Source organism: Alexandromys fortis, unplaced genomic scaffold (genome assembly GCF_014885135.2).
Source record: "Alexandromys fortis isolate MF-2015 unplaced genomic scaffold, M_Fortis_MF-2015_v1.1 scaffold_378, whole genome shotgun sequence".
NCBI lineage: Eukaryota > Metazoa > Chordata > Mammalia > Rodentia > Cricetidae > Alexandromys > Alexandromys fortis.
This window is the reverse complement of record NW_026068247.1, coordinates 467,819-490,060: the sequence shown is the minus strand read 5'-3', so window position 1 is coordinate 490,060 and position 22,242 is coordinate 467,819. Positions and strand designations below refer to the sequence as shown.

The 22,242-nt window shown below is 45.2% G+C and overlaps 1 protein-coding gene across 2 annotated transcripts in view; it reads right to left on the bottom strand.

Annotated features, from left to right (window-relative positions):
- Positions 1-2,235: 2,235 nt before the first annotated feature.
- Txnrd3 (thioredoxin reductase 3) overlaps positions 2,236-22,242 on the bottom strand; it is a 34,545-nt gene continuing 14,538 nt past the window's right edge. The window contains exons 7-16 of one of the 2 annotated variants that reach the window (XM_050131298.1): positions 18,488-18,630; positions 16,982-17,097; positions 15,214-15,439; positions 13,939-14,031; positions 8,151-8,227; positions 7,538-7,694; positions 5,258-5,365; positions 4,452-4,547; positions 3,317-3,451; positions 2,236-2,555 (exon numbers count right to left, since the gene is read on the bottom strand). In XM_050131298.1, the coding sequence (XP_049987255.1) occupies positions 2,397-2,555; positions 3,317-3,451; positions 4,452-4,547; positions 5,258-5,365; positions 7,538-7,694; positions 8,151-8,227; positions 13,939-14,031; positions 15,214-15,439; positions 16,982-17,097; positions 18,488-18,630 (1,310 nt within the window). In that variant the 3' untranslated portion in view covers positions 2,236-2,396. Of the gene's footprint in view, positions 2,679-3,316; positions 3,452-4,451; positions 4,548-5,257; positions 5,366-7,537; positions 7,695-8,150; positions 8,228-13,938; positions 14,032-15,213; positions 15,440-16,981; positions 17,098-18,487; positions 18,631-22,242 lie in introns of both variants that reach the window. The other variant, XM_050131299.1, reaches the window with a different exon arrangement.

Genomic DNA, 22,242 nt, shown 5'->3' with positions numbered 1-22,242 from the left:
TATATATATAATTAAACTTTCTGTCATATATTAATGCTCATATAGAGTACTAACTAATTCTAGAAAAAGCCTTAATCTAGTTTCCTGTATATGATTTCGGTTTTGAGTCTTTATGAGGTAACTAGGAATTAAGCTTTTGTACTCCAGATATACTTTAAAAATTGTGGTCCTTTAATCTCTTTGAGATCCACTATGTATATGCCATTTAAAATGTTTAAGCTTTCTGCAGTGAACCATGACCATTACTAACAGTGATCTCTGAAGTCTCTAAAAGGAGGATGGAACCCTACAGTGACTATTCCACCTGGATTGTGTTAACTCCATTATGCTGACAAACACCACTCAAAGATCAGCTTTGACCTACAAACTGTTCAGGACAATTTCAAGATGGTTGGCTGAGAAGGTCCAGTCTCACAAACTTACTCTAGCCAGGACTTGGGATAAGCCCTGTACTTTCCCATTACACAGAAATTGGACAACAAATGATACAGCTACCTCTCCCAGAACTTGACAGTTATCCCAATTTTCTCAGGGTCCTCTAAAGAGCCTGTTACCCCCAAACAGAAAGTAATTTTAAGACTATGATGCCCACAGCTCCAAGAGGTGATGTGAGTGGGTTTTGGTCATTCAGTGCGTTATGGATATTTGCCACCATTTAGGGGGGCTGGTTACAAGTTGTTATTGGTAATGAATGGTCAGAAAAAAAGCTAAACAAAGAAGATAAGATTCAGGGATCTTGTTCTGAAAAGAAATGGGGGGTATATCAATGATAGGATAATAGTGTAGATTACTGAATCTACTTTAAACCAAAAGAACTACTAGTCTTAAATAGTTCACATTGGTATTTATTTCTGTATATTGATATAAATTTGAGGTTATTTTTCTTATACTGCATATATTTTCTATTCTTGTTTAAGATATTTTTATATATGATGCAAACTTAATGTTATTTTTGTTATAAAATAATGTACCTACATTTCTACTCTTGTTTAAGATATTGTACCTATGCAGCTCATTTAACAATATAATTTATAATTTCTAGTGCTTGAAATTTCTAGTCATTACAAACTATTTAGGATAATAGAGAAATGCAGGTTAGTAGTCAGACACCTATTACAATCAAACTTGTAGTTATATTAGGTATGTTTTTAAGGTCAAACAGATATATTTTTGATAGACAAGTGGCCTTCAAACACTTCAGCAATCTACAGAATATGGAATTTAAGATGTTTTGATATTATAAGGCTTTTTATGATAATGAGACACATCTGCTCCTGGAAGTAACAAACTACTTCAGAGATGATAATGGGCATGGAAGAAACTCCATATGGAGTTTGATTTCTTTCTGGCAAAAGTTAGTCACTGGACAAGAAACTGTCCTTGCCTCAATTGCTGGCAGTATGCTGTCCAAATTTAACAAGCAGGACACAAAACAAAATGGCTGCTGAACTTTGCTAAGACAAAGTGGGAAGTCCTTCAAGATTCCTGCTTCACAGAAAATTCTGCCAGGTATTATAGGCCTGTAGAGCAAAGATGGATGTCCCAGTGATACAGAGGAACCTTGGGTGACTGTCCAGACAAGCCAGCTGTTTCTGTCATTTCTTATTTTTGGAAGTTGTTTGCTCTGCACTTCCTGTTTACTCAGATAATATTATATCCTCCTCAGGTCTCTGATGGGGGTTGAAGACTAGATAGTTAATTTTTTACAGTTTTCCTTGTTACCAAATTCAGAAAAGAAATTCACAAAAAAGATGTAAGGTATAAGGTTGAGAGATAGGTTGTTAATGCAGGTTAGGATAGAAAGTGAGTTAGGTGCAAAACTTTGGACTCACTAAGAGAGGATAGATAATGGAGTATTTTCTTTTAATGTGCCAAATACAAAGGGACTAGATATTGTTAATGTAATTCTTACCTATATATATTTGTACATAATTATTGTACTTATTCTACATAGTTTTGTTATGTTAGTTAAACCTTCCCTTTTATTTAGACAAAAAGGGGGAAATGTTGTGTGATATTTTGATCTCATTCTGACAATAAAGTTTACATTAAGTCAGAGGGTGGAGGTAGTCACTACTAACCAAAATTAACCATAGAGGTCTTGGAGGGCTGAGGAAGTAGTAAGGCAGGGATGAGAGGGGATCTCAGCCCTTTCAGGTTGAGGAACAGAAGAGAGAGGAGGTCACTGGGGGCTTTTCTGTAGCTTCTCTGATCATTCAGGTTTTTACCCAGAAATCTGACTCCCAATTTTTATTGATATAGAATAATTAGATAAAGACTTCACAGGTCCACACTGAAAAATACAATATCGTTATGGAAACAAAGCGAGAGTCAAACACTGGCGACTGGGTAAAGGGATGGGCTCACTGTGCCATTCAAGGCCTCGTGGGGGGAAGTCAAGTCTGACTGGCAGGAGTCGGCCTTGGCTCACCTCCATGGGTTCCGAACCAAGGCGTCAAGGATGCAGCCTGGCTGCTGCATGCCGTCAGCAAAGACCACAGATGCTGCTGTTGCTGGTCCTCCGCCACCTTCTCATCTCTGTGCCGGGAGAAATCCTGGAACATGGGCAAAGAGTGAGAGTGTGCCAGGGAAACCCAACAACAGCAGGGCTAGCCTCAGCAGCCTTTCTGAGTAATCTTCAGCCCTGAGGACTTCGTGATCTCCAGCGTTGTAAACACCTGCAAGGAAGAGGACAACATACGGCAATGTCCCTGCTCTAAAAGGATATGCACCAGCGGCACTGAGTGAACAAATTAAAACAGGTTGCTAATATAAGATATTTTAGAATTTTAAAACTCTGACAATGTGTTTCATAATTGTTTGTAAAGCTAGCCTACTTGAAGCCCATTGAAAGCACCTCGCTGGAGTTTGGAGAGACTCTCGGTGGGTACAGGGTTAGAAAGTTGCTTGGTTAATAAAGTTACCCATGTAAGTGTGAGGATCCAAGTTCAAGTCCCAATCCCCACATTGAGTGTGCTGGCATAAGCTTGTAAAATCTCCACACAATGGAGGCAGAAATAGTTGCATTCTGGGTCTTACCGGCCAGCCAGCCTAGTGCTGGCACATGCTTGTAAAATCTCTGTGCCATGGAGGCAGAGATAGGTATATCCCAGGTCTTGCTGGCCAGCCATCCTAGCCTATTGGCAAGCTTCAGGCTAGTGTGACACCCTGTCTCCACAAGAGGTGAACAGTACCTAAGGTATGGCATTCAAGGCTGTCCCACACACGCGCGCATGTTCGCTCACACACACACGCATGCTCTCTCTCTCTCACACACACATACACGTGTGCACACACACACCCTCCTGTTCCTTACCTCACCACATGTGGGATGGATCCCAATGGTATCATTCAGTAGCTGCTTCGTAAGCCCACATTTCATTGCAGCTGCAAATCCCTGGGTTATTTCACCAGCATTTGGCCCCAGAAGGTGAAATCCCACCACACGCTCCTTTAACACAGGGCAGAACAGAGAATTTCCATAAGCCTAGGGTCAGAATGTAAATCCACTCCCTGCTGTTCACAGCTAAGACATACAGGGTCTCCCACAGGAAAGGAACTAGCAGAGAACAGCCCCTCAAAGGTCTCGTCCACGGAGGTGGTAAAGTGTGGTTAGAACTAACTCACACCCTAACTTACTCACACACCCAAGTTTGTGGGTAGGATGTGACTTCTGGATAACGCTGAGACGGGGCCACACAAACCCTGCACATATAAACTAAAGGCCTGCACTCGAGTACCCAAGGCGTCAGATCGTACTAGAGGAGGGTTTGAGGGCCCAGTGACCAGCTGCCTGCTCCTGACACTAGGCAGAGCTCGGGAACGGCCAGTAGAGGCTGCCAGCATGGTGGTGGGTGTCCAGGCTACAGTGAGCCACAGGCTGTCCACTACAAGACTGGTCATCGGATTCTGGCCTCCATGAGGACAGATGAAGGGAATGTGAAGGCAGATGACAGAGCCAGTCACAGGAGACATCTCAGCTCCATCAGCACCTGCCTGTTGCCCTCTGTGAACGCCTCTTCTCGGCACTCCACACATGCCATACCGCCACACAACTGTACACCATGCACAGCACTGAATGGTGGCCATGGTGTTAGCATTCACACTTCTAAACCATCAGGGTTAAACGGTCGGCTCTGGGTGGCCAGCTTCTCACTGCCTGACAGACACAGTTGAGCCGGGAATCAGCTCCTGCCTCAGCCTCTGCAAACAGCTGAGAGAGCATTCCTGCCCCAGTTCCATCTTTAAAGATGTCATAAAAACCCAACTGGCAAGAATCCAAGCTACATTTTAAAACCACAGTGGGTGAGGCCTGGGAAGCAACCTGGGGTAGAGAGTGTGAGGTTTGGGGAGCAGCCCAGGTAGAGGGTGTGCTTCACTCAAATGAGGCCCAAGGAAAATGGAGTCGAACAGAGAAGAGCAGAGACCACAGCATCCAGGCATCTACATACATTGTCGAATTTGTTGCAGATTATCTTTGCATAACAGGTATTGTTATCTCTGCCAGCGACTGTCCACTCCAGAGGCCAGAACAAGGTGTGGTACACCTGGACCAAAGGGAGAGGCTGACATTAGCTTGCACGGAACCCACTCCTGGATATGCTCTTTAGTCCCCTAAGGTGGAGACAACAACATCTTGCAACACCTGAAGCCTGAGACCCCACCTGGCCCGTTGATAGCCACACTGGAGCCAGGTTCCCTAAACACCAGCAACACATCACTTTTGCTTTGTGCAGCCATTAGTCAGAAAGAGAAACTGCCTCCTGTTAGCAAAAGTCCATTTTCAAGCATTTAGAATGCTGTTGGCCCAAGGCACCACACCAGTTGCCATGTGGGCTGAGAAGTGGACGATGAGACCCCATTGAGTGGCGTGTTCACCCCAAACTTAGAAGATCAGAAGACACAGAACCATTCTGCCTTCCAAGATGAAGCACAACACCTGGGCTACTGAGCCCAGCAGGGCACCCCCACCCTGCTCAGACAGCCAGGTCCCTGGGCGTCTCCTCTGAGTCACTGCACACAGGGTGAGGGCCTTTCCTACCTGTATCTCCACAGTTTTAATTCACACCCCTACTGTCCTCTCACCAGAGCTCTGTCCTTTTGATCACACAAAAGTAAGGGTGACAGAGTTTAGATTCACTTCAAATTCTCCCAAATAGGAGGATGATTTCTCTAACATCGGCATGAAATGGACTTGCAAAGCTACAGCATAAAAAGTGGCTTCAAGGAAAGATGGTTGATCATAAAGGATTCTTACTTCCAGATTCTCTTTTTTATACACTTCGATGGCTTTCTCTTCAGACAGCCCACAGCAGCCATATTCCAGAGGTGTGAACACCGTGGTTGGGATGTTAACATAGTCACACTAGAAGAGAAACACACAACACTCCTATGACTTGTTTCCCAGCAAGTTTCTACAGCATGGGTTCATAAAAGGCAGTAGGCTGTGTCAGATCAAAAGTGGTTACAAGAGCCAACCGATGGAAGACTGGAGGAGTCTAAAAGTGCTGGTGAGTGTGTAAGTGAGTGTGCCCAAAATATACTTATTATTTCATTCTCTGTGTTGATAGTTTCTTGAAAGTATAGTTGTAAACCACATGTGTGTTAGATGCCTACAAAGGCCAGATGAGAGCATTGGATCCCCTGGAACTGAAGTTGCAAATGTTGTGAGTCACCATGTGGATGCTAGGAATTAAACCTGGGTTCTCTTCAGGAGCTATATGTGCTCTTAACCACTGAGCCCACTCCCCATCCCTTGTGTATGTATGTTTTTATGTATATAAATATGTGGATAGGTTGTACATGCATGCCTCTCTCTCTCTCTCTCTCTCTCTCTCTCTCTCTCTCTCTCTCTCTCTCTCTCTGTGTGTGTGTAGAGGCCCGAGGTTGATGCCAGGAATCATTTTCCATAACTCTTCCACCTTATCAAATGAAGCAGGGTCTAATACAGCTAGTCTTATTAGCCAGCTTGCTCTAGGGATCCCATCCCCACTTTTCAAGGCTGGAATTACAAGTGAGCCACCACACATAGGTTTTGAGGGATCCCAACTGTGGTACTTACACTTGGTGGCAAGTATTTAACCACTGTCCCACCTCCCCACTTTGCTGAACTTCTGTTGAGTTCTCAAGACAGCATCCGAACTCAAGTCAGAAGGGTCGATATGGTACTTGGCGACACAAGCACCAGCAGCTAGAGACAAATTAGACTGATGTCTACCCCTTCAAAAAGACTCAGAGAACAGAAAAGCCTACTAGCTAGAGTTATTTCAAGAGGAGAATGGGCTGAGCAGCACAATTCAAGAGACCTGAGCACCTAGGTGAGAGGTTCATGCAGGAGCTACCTCAGTATGTTTGCTGTCTGGTGTCTTTGTTAATGGAGCTGAGGGACATATGGCCTTCTACCTTTCCCATGGCATATCCCAAGTACACCGAGAGGACATGCAAACCCACGAAAGTAGAGTCTCCACCCGTCACCTGCTAGCCCAGCCATGGTATCCAGTACTACTAACAGAGCAGAGCTTTCCAACCAAGGGAGAGATCCCACGAGGACACAAACCTCGAGTTAGTCATTATCTGATGATACACCTACTAGAAAAGCTCATTGCCTCCTCTGTGGAATTACCCAGATCCCAAATATCTCATTAAGGAATACCAAGACAAGAAACCACACTGTCGAGAGCAGCAGTTTTCATCTTGTAAAAGATGAAATTGAAATCACAAGTGAATGGGGCTTACCAAGCAGGCAGTGTAAAAGGCTAGCCCCCTGCTCAGGAGGAGACACTCTCTGTTGTCAGCGGCAGGACACTTATGAAACCTGTTTCCAGTTCATCAGATAATTCAGGCATCTTTCCCTGCCCTGGGGCAACTGGTTCACAGAACCCTGACACATAACCACATCTGTGGGCTGTCATCTGTGGGCTATCTGATTCCACCCATCTGGGGAGTCCTGGAGCTAGACCCACAGTAAACTTTCACTATCACAGGACAGCCCAAGGATTTAAAAAAACACAAGTTTTATCAACTCTTTTATTGGTAGTAACTTAACTGCAAATTATCCCTAAGAACTCTTATTTAGAAAATGAGTCAGTTAGTGTTATTTGTACTAACTCTGAAATCCTAATTTTGATCAAGATACTATCTCAGGGCTGGGGATGAAGCTCAGTGGTAAAACACTTACTTAGCATTCATAAGACCAAGACTTCAGTTTCAAACACATACACACAGATATACACACATACACATATAAATACACACATGCAGACATGCACAAAGATAGACACACATAAACACTCACCTTTACATGGAAGATATATACACATTCACACAAAGCGGGGAAGGCAAAAGAGGGAGGGAGAGAGATGCACACACATAGAAACATGCATATACACATCATATGCTTTCAAACACATACAGAGAGACACATATACAAAGGCATAAGCACAGACACACGAAGAACAGACACATAAAGAGACACAGAGACATATACCCAGACACACATAGATACAAACACACAGGTCAATAGTAGGGAAAAGCTTACCTTTTCCAAAGAGGCCCCAAAGAGTCTTCTGGCTAGCAGCTTGCCTGCCTGTATGGCAACAGGCGTGAGCTCTGGTTTGCCCTCCAGTATGTCCCCAATAGCATACACATGAGGAACGTTGGTCTGTTCCACATCATTTACTGGTATTTTGCCATTCCTGGTAGAGTGAGGAGGAAAGCACACTGAATACCTGGACTGCTGACTGGTACCATGAAGATCAGCAACACGGACGCTTCCACAGCCTGGGCACCGAGGTGTCCAGTGACCTAGAAGACATCAGCTCAGCCCGTGCTTCCTGCAGGTCTGAAGCTTTCACTTTCCCCACAACCTTCAGGGCTCCAGAAGTTCTCTTTGACTCATGAAAGACATCAAATTACACTCTAAATTACAGACAGTGGGAGAGCATACTTCTATGAATATGTTTCTGGATTGTTACTGATTACATGAGCTCTTTAAGGCTTAGGCTAAGAATCCCTACTGGCTGATCCAGAAATCAATACCAGTTGGCATCATCAGTTGGTGAGAAATTTGAGGCATCAGAATGCTCTATCTTAGCAAGTTACAGAGTCTTATGGGGTTTTGTGCAAGAACAGAGCCACGACCCTACACTTACTTCTCATTGATTTTGACCCCGATCTTCTCCAGCCCTATTTTCCTTGTACAGGAGTCACGACCAATTGCTAACAAAACCTGCATTTAGAGAAGAGACCAGAGGCATAAATTATCCCCATGAGAATGACAAGGGATACACCACTACAGATGCTGGGGGCATTAAAAGGATAATGATGAAATATTATAAGCAGCCTGTACCCGTGAATTTGATGGAATCCTTGAAAGACATGGCTTAGCAACAGCCTCTGTTTCTTCTCGGTGCCTGTGATAAAATAGCCCAACAAAGGCCTCTTAAAGGAGTGGGGAAGTCAAGGCTTCAGGCTCGCATCAACTGGTCACAGCACATCCACAATCAGTAACAGTGATGGACGCAGAGGCTGCTCAGCTCTCTTTCGTGATTTATATAGGGCAAGGTGCCAGCCATGGAATGGACAGTCCACAGTGAGCAAGTCTTTCCATCTCAATTAACACAGTCAAGATAATTCCCCAAGCATGGCTGGAGATCCATCTCCTGGGTAATTCTGGGGTCTGTCTAGCCTTAACCATAACACCAATTCCACACAGGAAGCCCACATAAGCTTGTGAGTTGTGACCTCTCCAAGCCTACATGTTTCTGTACTAGCCCAGAGTATCTCAGTCTGTGACAGGATTTGGAGACTGGGAAGGATTTGGTGATAACTAAAGAAAAATGAGGTCCTGAGTCCTTACTATGGCTTAGACAAATGTTTTCTAAAGGCTCTTGTGTTGATCCCAATCTGTGGTGCCTCTGGGAGCTGGGGAACCTTTGAGAAGTGGGGTCTATGGAGAGGAAGTGAGGTCACTAGGAGCAGGCCTTCTCAAGGGATTGTGGGACCTCGGCCCTGTCTCATGCTCCTTTCACTCATATGTCATGCCTTACCTTAAACCCAGAGCACACACAGGGAACTGTATCAACAGCCATGAAATGTCTAACCCAAGTATATATACACACAGCACCAGAGGCCCTAGAAATGCCACCTAGACATACCATGCCAGGCACTGAGGAGCAAATGCCACAGTATGATAGTACGATTTGAAGTCTGTGGTGACAGAACCAAGCAGGGTGACTGGGGACCAGGAAGGACATGTCCCACTGCTCTAAAGAGTGTACCTGTTTCAGCACATGCATGCGCCCAAAATGATCAGTGGTACATCAGGACTGATCATCTAACTGTAAGCTATATATGAGCAACTATATAGCAGTGTGTTGGAAATCCTAGCTGAAATGGACTAATTCCTAAAAGAACTAATAAATCAAAAGGAACTATTTCTTTTTTTAAAAAAATGTGTTCACCCATTCCCCTAGACAATTTAAATTTAGACAGTTTGTTCTATCAGTAAATTCCATTAAGCACAAAAATCCAATCCTAATATTATGTAAGATGTGTGGGACACACTATCAATGTCTTTCATGAACCAGAATAATCTTGACAGTTAAGCCTAAAATGTTTAAGATGTAAAAGACAATTATAAGCCAAAGCCTGGTGTGATGACACACATAGTTATCCCATCACTTAGGAGACCAATGCAGGATGACCACTGAGTTTAAGGCCAACCTGAACTACATAATGAGTTTAAAGACAGCCTTGTCTATTTAGTGAGAGACTGACTCAAACAGACACACAAATGTATATACACACAAACACACATGTGTACACACACCCTCATATACCACATGTGTGCTATACACCAACATGACTTATAACCATAGATATTTAAATTATAAACAATTAATTTGAAATCATTGAACTGAGTCAATAGAATCCAAAGTTAGCTGATGATTAGGAAGTCACTCAACACCTTGACAGGTTTAAAAGAAACCAGTGCTTCTCAATAGCTGCAGAAATAGTTACAACCAAACATCTGTGCTTAATTTTAAAATAAAGAAACAAAACAAGGTGAGCGAAAGGAAGAAACACTTAGCAAACAAAAAATAGAATGGCCTCGATTGCCCACAGCGCATCACTCTTTCAAACCTGCCTTTTGCTACAGAGAACAAGGCAAGTCACAAGCTGGCACCCTGCACATAAATCTTGCACTGGGGTCCTGGATAGTATGTTGTTCTAGGCGGCCTTCTGTGGCTTTGATAAACACTGGCCAGCCAACTTGGGAGGAAAGCGTTTATTCCTACTTACACTTCCAGGTCATAGTTCATCATTCTGGGAAGTCGGGGCAGGAATTCAAACAGGAGCAGAGGCAGAAACCGCAGAGGAAGCTGGTCCCTGCTCCCTGCTCCCTGCTCCCTGTTCAGTCTGCTTTCATGTTTCTTCCTGCCTGGGGCAGCACAGTGTGTGTGGAGGGTGGCCCTTCCACTTCAATCAGGAAAACAACCAAGGACAGGACCACACACCAGCCTGATAGAGAAGAGTCCTCCATTCCTCTGTTGAGGTCCTTCTTCCTGGATGTCTCTAGTCTGAGTCAAGCTGACAAAACTAACCATCACTTACAGCTGATAGGAGACAAAACTGCTCTTCCTGCCAGAGAATATGACTGTACACACAGAAAATCCAAAGCAATGTAAGGAAAGGCTTTCAGGAAAGAGTTACACAAATAATTTAAAAACCTCACAAAATTAGCATTTTTATACAGCAGGCACAGTAAAAAGACAAAAAGAAATCTATAGCTCACAACTCTAGTTTCCTTACCAGAGGCCAGGCTGGTCCTAGGGACCCCAGTCAAGACTCTATGTACAACCAGCTAACACTCCTTATAGCTGGCCCACAACCTCATACTGTACCCCCTTCTCTGGACTCCATATTCCGGCCCACTACCTCAGCAGAAAGCTTCTGCTGTACTAGAGGCCATGCCCTACTAGGGAGCCCAGAGACCAGGCAGGTACCCATAACTCCAGAGGCCACACAGGTACTTGGAACCACAGAGGCAAAGTTGGCACCTCAAACCCAGAGGTTTTTCAGAGTGTAAAAAAATCAGCGGAGACACTAATGAACCTGAAAACTTGCCAGTCACCAGAACTCTTGAACAATTAGACCAGAAAACCAGAGAGGATACAGAAACTAAGGAACGAAATACCCATCTAATAAAGAGAAACTCAGGGATCAACATCTAGACATATAATCACCCCAAACCCTGAGCCTAAATGCCAGTGTAGTCGACAACAAAAAGGGCAATATGGCACCACCAGCGTCCATCTATCCTATGACAGTAAGACCTGAACATTCCAGCACAGATGAAGTATACAACTGAAGAAAACAACCTTATAACAACTTTATAAAGATGACAGAGGTCCTTAAAGAGAAAATGAAAACAATTCATTAAAGAAATCAAGGAAAAGAGACAAACAAAAAATGGAGGAAATCAATAAATCCCTTACAGAATGCCAAGAAAGTCAAGAAAAAAAAAAACAGGCAAAGGAAGTTGTTCAAGATCTGAAAATGAAATAGAAGCAATAAAGAAAACAAACTGCGGATATTCTAGAAGTGGAAAATCTGGGTAAGCGAACAGAAACTACAGATGTATCACCAAAAGAATATAGGAGATGGAAGAGAGACTCTCAGGCACTGAAGGAAAATAAAGAGAGAGATTCATCAGTCAAAGAAAATGATAAGTCGGGCTGGAGAGATGGCTCAGAGGTTAGGAGCACTGACTGCTCTTCCAGAGGTCCTGAGTTCGATTCCCAGAAACCACATGGTGGCTCACAACCATCAGTAATGAGATCTGGTGCCCTCTTCTGGTCTGAAGGTATACATACAGTAAGAACCCTGTATACATAATTAATAAATAAATCTTAAAAAAAAAATTTAAAAAAGAAGAAAATGGTAAGTCTAAAAAAAAAATCCTAACACAAAACATCCAGGAACTCTGGGACACTGTGAAAAGACCAAATCTAAGACAACAGGAATAGAAGAAGGGAAGCATTCCAGCACAAGACCCAGAAAAATATATTCAACAAAATTAAAGGATAAAAATTTCCCAACCTAAGGAAGGACATGTCTATAAACATACAAGAAGCTAACAGAACACCAATTAGGTTGGACTAGAAAAGAAAGTTCCCCTACCACATAAAAATCAGAACACTAAACACACAGAACAAAGAAAGAATATTAAGAGTTGCAAGCAGAAAAGACCAAATCACATATAAAGGCAGACCTACTAGAATTACTCCTGACTTCTCAGTGGAGACTCTAAAATCTAGAAGGGCCTGGAGAGATGTCTTTAAGAGACCATGAATGTCAGCCCAGACTACTACACCAAGCAAAACTTTTAAACACCATACATAGAGAAAACAAGATATTTCGTGACAAAGATAAATTTAAACAATATCTATCCACAAATCTAGCCCTACAGAAGGAATTAGAGGGAAAACTCACACCCAAGGAGTTAACTACACCTACAAAAACATAAGGCAATAATAAATCAAACATAGGCAAATGCCAAAGAGGGAGAAACACACACACCACAACCAACAACAACAACAGCATAACAGGAATTAACATCATCAGTCACTAATATCACTCAATATCAATAGACTCAATTCCCTAATAAAAAGACACAGGCTAACAGAATGGATAGAAAATCAGGATCCATCCTTCTGCTGCATATAAGAAACGCACCTCAGCCGGGCACTGGTGGCCCACACATTTAATCCCAGCACTTAGGAGGCGGATCTCTGTGAGTTTAGGGCCAGCTTGGCCTACAAGAGCTAGTTCCAGGACAGGCTCTCTTCTCATGTTAGGTTGTGTACCTTGGTCTTATGAAACTCCTAACAGAGGGAGCAGGGGCTGTCTCTGACTCTGTTGCCTGCTTTGGGGACCCTTTCTTCCTACTGTTTCCTCATCCAGCCTCAATAGGAGAGGAGTGCCTAGTCTTACTGCAACTTGATATGTCATGACTGGTTGATACCCACAGGAGGCCTGCCCCTTTCTGAAGAGAAAGACGGAGTAATAGAGGGAGGAAAAACAGGTTGGGGGAGGGACTGGGAGGAGAGGAGGGAGGGAGCAGAAAATGTCATCAGGCTGGGAAAATATTAATTAATTACAAACTGGAAAAATGTATACAATGACAATTTTACACACACATACACACAAACACACACAACACCAAGAAACTACTTGTGACCATATAATACACAACACCTAGGAACAATGACATTTTCTAGAAGCCTAGGCGACCTCTGCTGGAGCCACTAAGATCTCAGCTCCAAGACTGGCGTACCACGTTCCTGGACCACTAAACACATCAATAGCCACCATCTGTACACACCATGTGACACTAAGCAAAGCCTTAGTTGGTGAGTGTCTTCTGGCTTGGGCATGCACTCTTAATTTGCTTGTTCCTCCCTACACTCATGTTTAGTTTTTCAATATTTATATAATCCATACAAGGAAAGATTACATAGCAGTTGTACAGTTTCTATTAAGACTGTAACTGAGAGACCCTCTGGCACCTCAGTCTCTCAGGTCATTCACACTGGTTCAAGAATTGGGAACTCTTTGTCTTTGAAAGAGAAAGCTTGCTCTATTTGTTTATAAAATACACTTGGTCTTTACCAGAAAAATTTCCAAGTAAACTTATATATGAAATATCTTATTCTCCAGAATAAGAGACCAGTGAAGTTCGAATGTTGACTTCCAGAGCTCTGTGGACTGTCACGCATGTGTACACTTCACCAGAGAATTCTTTACACGTCACTGAGCATGAGCGTCATGGCAGCCCCCTGATGATAGCTGCTGTCTCCTCTTACAATGAACTGGAAACAATAAACCTAGTGTCATTTCCCAGCACCTTCCTCCACCCTTTGCAAGAACACTCACCGTGTTGTATGTCCCTTCAACTGTTTCCGGTCCTTCTGTAGACTTAGCCACGACTTTCAATACTCCAGGTGAGCCTTTTTCCATTTGTTGAACCTAGTAAGAGCACACGAGGTACTGGCTCTAACATGACAGAGAACATGCTAACCAAAGGATACGCATGTATGAGCTTACTTACAGGGTGATGATCACATGTGTGTTTGAGCACAACAGAGATCTCTGGACTAAGCAGAGAAAGAAAATATCTATGTTCTACATTTTGCAGTTAGAACAAAATCGAGGATTCACTGAGACTGGAGCCCTCACCAAAAAAAAAAAAAAAAAGGAACAGAGAGAGGGAGGCTTCCAGGTGTTGATTTACTAAGTGGTTCCACTGGGCGAGTCAGGAAGATTAGCAGGAGTCTAAGTGGGAAGCACAGTACCTGGATGTCACTTGTCACATCTGAAGTGCAGTGCTGCCTATGGCCTTTCTGAATGAGCGTGGGGTTCAGGAGCGACACCTAACGGAAGCTGTTAATATGAGTGCCCTGTGCACTCACACAAAACTTACAGCTACCGGCCACAGAAATCATTCATGAAACATAAAGGGCGGTGAAGAAAGACGCAGACAAAAACAAATGGGCACCAGAATCTGCTGGCTGAGCAGACTGGATAGGGAGGCACAGGCTAGGGCCTCATCAGCCAGAACAGCGAGCACTTGGCAGAGGAGACATGACGCTGTGTGCAGCAGAGAGGCCTGTCATGTATGGGCACAGATATGACCACTGGGATTCCTGAAAAGCAGCTTTAAAAGAAGTAAAAAATGGGTGTGAAATAGGCAACAAATCAGAGTTGGTGTGCAGATGATGTTTGTAAAGGAAAGGAACGATGGGGACTCAGTCAGGAGGTGTGCAGAGCCACTTTGTCTGAGGACGAAAGCTGACGAGAAGACAGAAGACTGATGATGTCACAGCCTTGAGAAGATCACAGGGAAAGAAGGGAGAGTTGGGGTGGGTATGTTTGCAGACCTGGGGTAGACAGGTCACCTTCAGCACTGTGTGAGTGTGTGAAGACCTGGGGTAGACAGGTCACCTTCAGCACTGTGTGAGTGTGTGCAGACCTGGGGTAGACACGTCACCTTCAGCACTGTGTGAGTGTGTGCAGACCTGGGGTAGACACGTCACCTTCAGCCCTGTGTGAGTGTGTGCAGACTAGTTTATTAGATGAAATTAAAGAGGGTAAAACTTTAAAAAAAGATTTTAAAAAGACAGCAAAAGCGTCCATGCTGCCCAGACTTGCCAAAACAGGAGTGAATTTCCTCTGGAACTTGACACCTTGTTGTTCCATGTAAGATCCCACCTTCTCTGCCATTTCTTGATCAAAGCCACGAAGAAGGACAGAGCGTACCATAACTGTCACGTCTAACCCCAAGCCAGCCAGGAACCCCGCACACTCCAGACCGACATAGGAGGAGCCTATGACTAGCGTGCGCCCTGGGCAGTACGGCAGAGAGAAGAGGTCATCACTGAAAGAGACAAGACCAACAGGGCAGGCTGTAATCACAAGACGGGGTTCAGTGTGTGCTGATCTTTGCTTGGAAAGGTTATTCAGTGCCTGAGTGGAGACACTAGAAGAACACAACAGCTTCTAGAAGCTTCGAGTCAGGTCTACTTGAGAGGACATGGAAAAGACATGAGTCAGTGCATTCAAAATCAAGTAAGATCACAAGCAAATTATTTAAAAAACAAAACAGAGGGCCTGAAGAGATGGCTCAGTGGTTAAGTGCACTGTCTATTCTTGCAAAGGACTAGGGTTCAGTTCACAGCATCCATATGGTAGCAAACAGCCAACTCTCTTGTTCCAAAAGATCTGATGCCCTCTTATGGCTTCTGTGGGTACTGCACACATGTGGTGCCCAGAAACACATGCAGGAAAACTTCAGTACATAAAATAAAAATAAATTAATTTTAAAAATTAAAATAGAGCTAGGGTGGTGGTGCATGCCTTTAATCCCAGCACTCAGAAGGCAGAGGCAGGTCATTCTCTGTAAGTTCAAAGCCAGCGTGATCTACAAAGCAAGTTCCAGGACAGCTAAGACTGTTATACAAAGAAACACTGTCTCAAAAATCCAAAATAAATAAATAAATAAGAATAATAAAATAAAATATAAAGGAAAGTACTTTGTTTCACAGAGTTATTGTGTGTTATGTGTATGGCATATGAGGTATGTGCAGTGTGTGTGTGTGTGAACATGTGTGTGTGAACATGTGTGGCATGAGAAATTTTATAGCGTGTGGCATGTGTGATGAGTGGTATGTATGAATGTGTACAGTGTATGAGATATGTCTAGCGTATGGTGCGTGTAGTATGTGTGGTGTGTGGTACGCGTGGATGTGTACAGTGTGTGAGGTAAATATATGTGTGTGTGGTGTGTGGTATCATGGATGTTTAAGGTATATGAGATATAGATAGTATGTGGTATATGTAGTATTACTGTGTATAAGATATGTGCATTAAGTATGGTATGTGTGCTGTGTGCAGATGTATGGTGCATGAGTTACATGTGATTTGCATGGTGTTGGTGTGTGCAGCCTGCATGGATGCGTACAGTATGTGAGGTATGCATAGTGTATATGGTTATGTGCGGTGTGTGCACCTGATGAAAACATATTTCCTCAACACACATCTACTTCAGTCTGAAGTCCCTGCAGGGTCACGGGCTCTAAGGACACCTGGGGAACACTGGCGTGAATTTGCAGTGTAGGAAGAGCAGCGCTGCCCTGGACCAGCTAACTCATCTCTACCCTTGGCCATGCGACCTCACAGCTAGTCAGCTTTGCATCTTTGCTTCAGCCTCTTCCGGCAATTACCTAGAAACAGCATGGCTTCTGCGTGGGTTCTGCCTGACCTTACATCTCTTTGCTTTACTATGTTAACAGAGGCTTCTTGTGCCATGTGTACTTCTACCATGAATTCAAATCCTCCATGAAATAAGACAAGGAGCATGTAAAATGGGAACATTAGCACACACAACGCAGCGATGTTGAAAGGGTCTATCTACTCTTACCTCGTAATACAGTATTCCTTATCTCCTTGGATTCCCAGGTACCGTGGCCTTTCACCTGTTGCTATGACAAACTTCGAAGCAGTGTAAAAAGTCTCCTGTCCTTTCTTATTGGTTGCCTTGAAAAGAAGGAAAATAAATTTCAGCAGTCTCATGGCCACCCGCACAGGCTCATTCCACAGGAGTGACAGGTGTGCAAGAGTCAGCGGTGCTGTGTGACTGGCACCGCACAGACAGCTCAAGTCGGCACAGCGCAGGGGTCACAGCCCCACTCTGGGGCTGGGGTGGCAGAGTTTAGGATGGCTTCACGGAAGGCCTGGAGACACGAAGACTGCGTCTGTCAGATTGGTGTGGCTAAGTCCACGCTGCATTCGCTTATGTGATGACTGAGTGGGAAGGCAGTACCACCCTGGGCAGGCTGTGTATGAGAGCTAGCTGAACACGAGCCCGGGAGCAAGCCAGTAAGCGGCTTTCTTCTGCGGTTCCTGCCTCTGCTCCCGCTTGCACTCCTGCCCTGAATGACCTGGGAGTGTAAGCCTGGAAGGGAGGCTGGAGCTAAAAATGAAGGCTCTCACATACCACGCCACAGATCTGCAGCTAAGGAGAGCCTGCAAGATCTATTGGTTATTTGTGATTGTATGAATAATTCAAAATGCATTTCCAGGTAAGAAACTGCAATGCCGACGATGCTGTTTAAACAAGTGGATGTCACGACCAGCTGGAAGATGGCACTGAGGCAGTGGCTTCTTAGGACAGTTGTGAAGCAGACAAGTGAGGGTAGGTGGGACTGAAGAAGCTCTGTGCTGGCCTTGAGGTAGAAGAGGGCCCCAGGGGAGGCCGGGTGGGCAGGGCAAGTCAACCATCTGCCAGGCCCTGGATAGGTTGAGAAACGAACTAACTCATGTTGCTACAGAGTCTGGAGGGATTGAAGAAGCAACCTCAAGCTGACCAGCCCTCACCTGTCTCAGCTGGTCTAACAACTGATCCTGTCAAGATTATCTCATGCTGTGTTTGCAAAAAGTACAAAACTATCCAGATGTCAATGGTGATACTAATTGCACAGGGATCCACGGAGGGCAATGCTTGATGTCCTTCCTAATTACAATTTAAAATGGTGGTCATTCAAATGACCTCATTTCCTTACATAGATTCATGATATATAAACATCACATACATAACCTCGTAAAGCAGCCCCTACTGGACACTGCAGATTGAAGGCTACATTTTCACTTTCCAAAAGCTTCCCACTGCTGAAATGCTTTAGTCTTGTGCACTTCAAACTATTTAAATATTCTGAATAACATTTAAATGAAAGGCAAACAATACCTTTAGATTAAGAGGTCTTTAAAATGTGCATGTAATCAACATGCAGTTGTTGATTACACATGCACATATGTGAGGCCACTTGTTGTGTGACACACCAGCTGCCATCTTTACTGTGCAACATGGAATGCCCAAGGCCACGTATACAGAATGGGAGACAAGGAACCAGGAGAATCCAGGTAGTACCTTGATTTTGTGCAGCTCCACAAACTCCCCATAGGCGTTGACGTAGGCCACACCTTTCTCCCGAAGGGTCAGCCGGTAGCCCCAGTTCAAGGAGCTAATTTGGTTCTGAATCGCTTCTGTCATGACTTCCCAGTTGTGTTTTACTGGAAAACAACCAGGAGGAAGGCACACAGTGAAATTTTGTTGCTGATGTTTCTTTCATTTTTGAAACAGGGTGTTTCTCTGCTGCCCAGGCTGGCCTTGAACTCGTGATGTTCCTGTCCCTGGGATCATATGTGGTACCATCACACACAAGCAGATTGCATGTGACCACACATGAGCCACACCACCGGCTTAAAAACAAGAACATGATGTAGCTTAAATCTTTCCTGTGCCTGCTATGCTTTTTTTCTTCCCGTTTCACATTACAAAGTGTGGGAGAAGACAGAGTTTTGAGAAGAAAAAAGGGAAAAAGCCACAGAGAGGTGCACACCCCACAGGGCAATGGCCACCATGCAAGGGGAGGGTCACTCTGTCAGGAAGATCCTCTCAGAAACCCTTCTTACACCAGGGGGCCTGCTTCCCTCATCCCACCTGGTGGGAAGAAGTCCTTGGGTTGAGAGGGACAAAGAAACCCACCTTCCCCTACAGCACTACACAACACTGTTAAAAATCAGTGTAAGACATTCACAATACAAGCTTTGCTTCTCTGTCCATTTTCCGTCCAAGGTTGACTCAGTTTGCACTGGATTTTCTGTTGTCATAGCCTTGGCAAACACTTTCCCAGGCCCGGGTGGGAGTTCTCCCTCTGGTGACCCAGCAGAGAGACTGCTGTGCATAGCATTAAAAGGAACAATAATGTGAAGATGACCAATGCAAACAGAAACCTTCCTTTGCAGTAAGGTTGCGGAGGCACTGCCCTTCCTCTGGACATAAAGACTGCCCCGTTTGGAAGACAACGGCCCCCAAAGAGAGCGGCACTATTAGGAGGTGTGGTTTTGTTGGAGTAGACGTAGCCTTGCTGGAGGAAGTGTGTCACCGTGGAGGTGGGCTTTGAGGTCTCATGTACGTCCAAGCCATGCCCAGTTTCTCAGCCCACTCCCTGTTGCCTGCAGATCAAGATGTAAGAACTCTCGGTTCCTTCTCCAGCACCATGTCTGCCTGCATGCTGCCTTGCTTCCCGCCATGATGATAATGGACTGAACCTCTGAACTGTATGTGAGTCACCCCAATGTTCTCCTTTATAAGAGTTGCCATGGTCATGCTGTCTCTTCATGGCAATAAAAACCCCAACGAAGACATCCCACACACAGTGAATTATCAGCAAAAAAAAAAACCTCCTGCGCTGCATCCCCTGCGTTGTAATATTAGGCCAAGTAAAACACTTATCCCCAAGTGTCATCTTTGCTTATTTTTAGTAGAGCAGGCTGAGCCGAAAACAGCAGCAGGGACAACAGACTGTGAGGCAGCCACTGCCATAACAGCTGCAGCAGAGGTGGAGCTGTGGAAAGCAGTCAGAGGGCCAGCCAACAGGAAAGGGGAGCCATGTTCCTAGCAAGGCCTTGGCAGCAAGGGGGCCGTTCTGCATGGGACATACAACTAGAGGCCAAGGTTAAGGCCATGAAAACCACCAGCGGTCTTGACAAGGGGCCGAGGTAGCAATGACTCCTGAAGAGTCCGAGCTGCCTGTGGAACGGTGAGCTGTAGCTGTCACAGCAAGCTGCAAGGGTTACCAATCCTGCCTAGGGCTGAGGAATCCCCACCTCCTAATCCTACTCTGCTCCCGCACCGCCCAAGAACTGTAACACTAGAGGGCGCCATCTGCTGCCACTCCCTCCTGTCTGAGTCCATACCCTGCTGAACATCATCACGTCTATCTAGGTGGTGCCAGGGCAGTCCAGCCAGGGGACAGTGGCAGTCATTGACCACAGTCCACTCGCCTGGCCAGCCTTGCTCACTTCCACTCCCAGTTGGCTCCCTGTGAGATGCTTTTGTGATAGTAAGTTTTGGTTTGTTTTCTCAGTGTTGGGGATGGAACCTGGGGCCTCGTGCACACTAGGCAAGTCCTCTACCAGGTCCTTACATTTCCTTACAACAAATGACTGGACTCAGAGTTGCCTTTCCTCTCACACTATTGACCAGTTCTTTCTGGCATGAGACTAGGATTCAACTGCTGGTGCTTCCTCCACCCGCCTCTTCTGGGTGGGACTCCGTCCTGCCTACGGGTGCTGGACTGGAGGCTCACACGCACCCCTGTGTGGTTCCACATTCACAAGACACAAGAGCCTGTCTGGGGAATCTGGTCATAACTGGGTGAGTCTAGAAAACAAACCAGCAACTGAGGGGTGGGGTCCCATCTCTTTCTCTAAGAAAGCCCCTCTCTAGCCCCAAGCACAGCCAATGGCACCAGGGTAAGAAGAGCTCTAGGGTTTGGCAGCCTGGAGAGGTCACTTCCGTTACTGCATACCCTCACGATGCAATGTTCTCCACGGTGGCACGTGTCTGCAAACTGCAGCCTAGAGGACCTTTCCTTCCAGCCCTCTGCGGAACTTTGACTGCAGTGGTCCTGTCCAAACAACCTTTACTGTAAACAGCTGGAGCCCCAAACATGGCTGTGCATCAGCCTGCATGTCCTGAGAATAGCCAAGTCCCAGATCCCCCGAGCTCCTCAGAAGACCAACTGGCCAAATCTAGGGCCTGGCTGTGTTCCACTCCGTGTCTATTCCTTCACTGTTAAATTGGATGAGAAAAGTCGCCCTCTGTTCAGAGAAAGCTCAGATAGTCTCGCAGGTTTATTTTCCAATATAAACTTTAAAATGATCACTTTTGAGCTTTGAAGGGGGAAAATAAATTCTCAGATTGTGCTGGGTCTGCACAGTTATGAGCTAATCTCGGGATACGGCCTCTTCACAATATTGAGACAAGCCCTCTAATTCGCAGTTCCTCTTGGTGTGCACGAACAGTCTTCCCATGTACACCGTTAGCTTTGCTCCAAGGCATCTCATCATTTTTGTCATTTTTCACTATATTTTTAGCTTGTTATGGCTGGCAAGTGAGAGATGTGATTTTCACACTAACTGAACTAATTAATTCTAATATTGCTAAGCTCAATCTTTTATATGTCCTAGATATATCACATCATGAAGTTAGACCTTTTCCCCATTAACCCTTTTCAAGCGTATGTCCTTTCCTCCCTGTGCAGTGGCCAGGGGCACTACAGCCGTGCACGGGGTGACCCTGGGGCACTACAGCTGTGCACGGGGTGACTCTGGAACACTAGCGTTGTGCACAGGGTGGCTCTGGGGCACTACAACCATGCACAGGGTGACTCTGGGGCACTAGAGCTGAGCACGGGGTGACTCTGGGGCACTACAGCTGTGCACAGGGTGACTCTGGGGCACTACAGCTGTGCACAGGGTGACTCTGGGGCACTACAGCTGTGCACAGGGTGACTCTGGGGCACTACAGCCATGCACGGGGTGACTCTGGAACACTAGCATTGTGCACGGGGTGGCTCTGGGCACTAGAGCTGTGCACATGGTGACTCTGGGCACTAGAGCTGTGCACGGGGTGACTCTGGGACACTAGTGTTGGGCACGGGGTGTCTCTGGGCACTAGAGCTGTGCACAGGGTGGCTCTGGGACACTAGCACTGTGTACAGGGTGGCTCTGGGCACTAGAGCTGTGCACAAGGTGGCTCGGGGCACTGTGCACATGCACTACATGACTCTAGAGCACTGTTAGGTATGAGCACTGTAGTCACGCTCATACTTAACA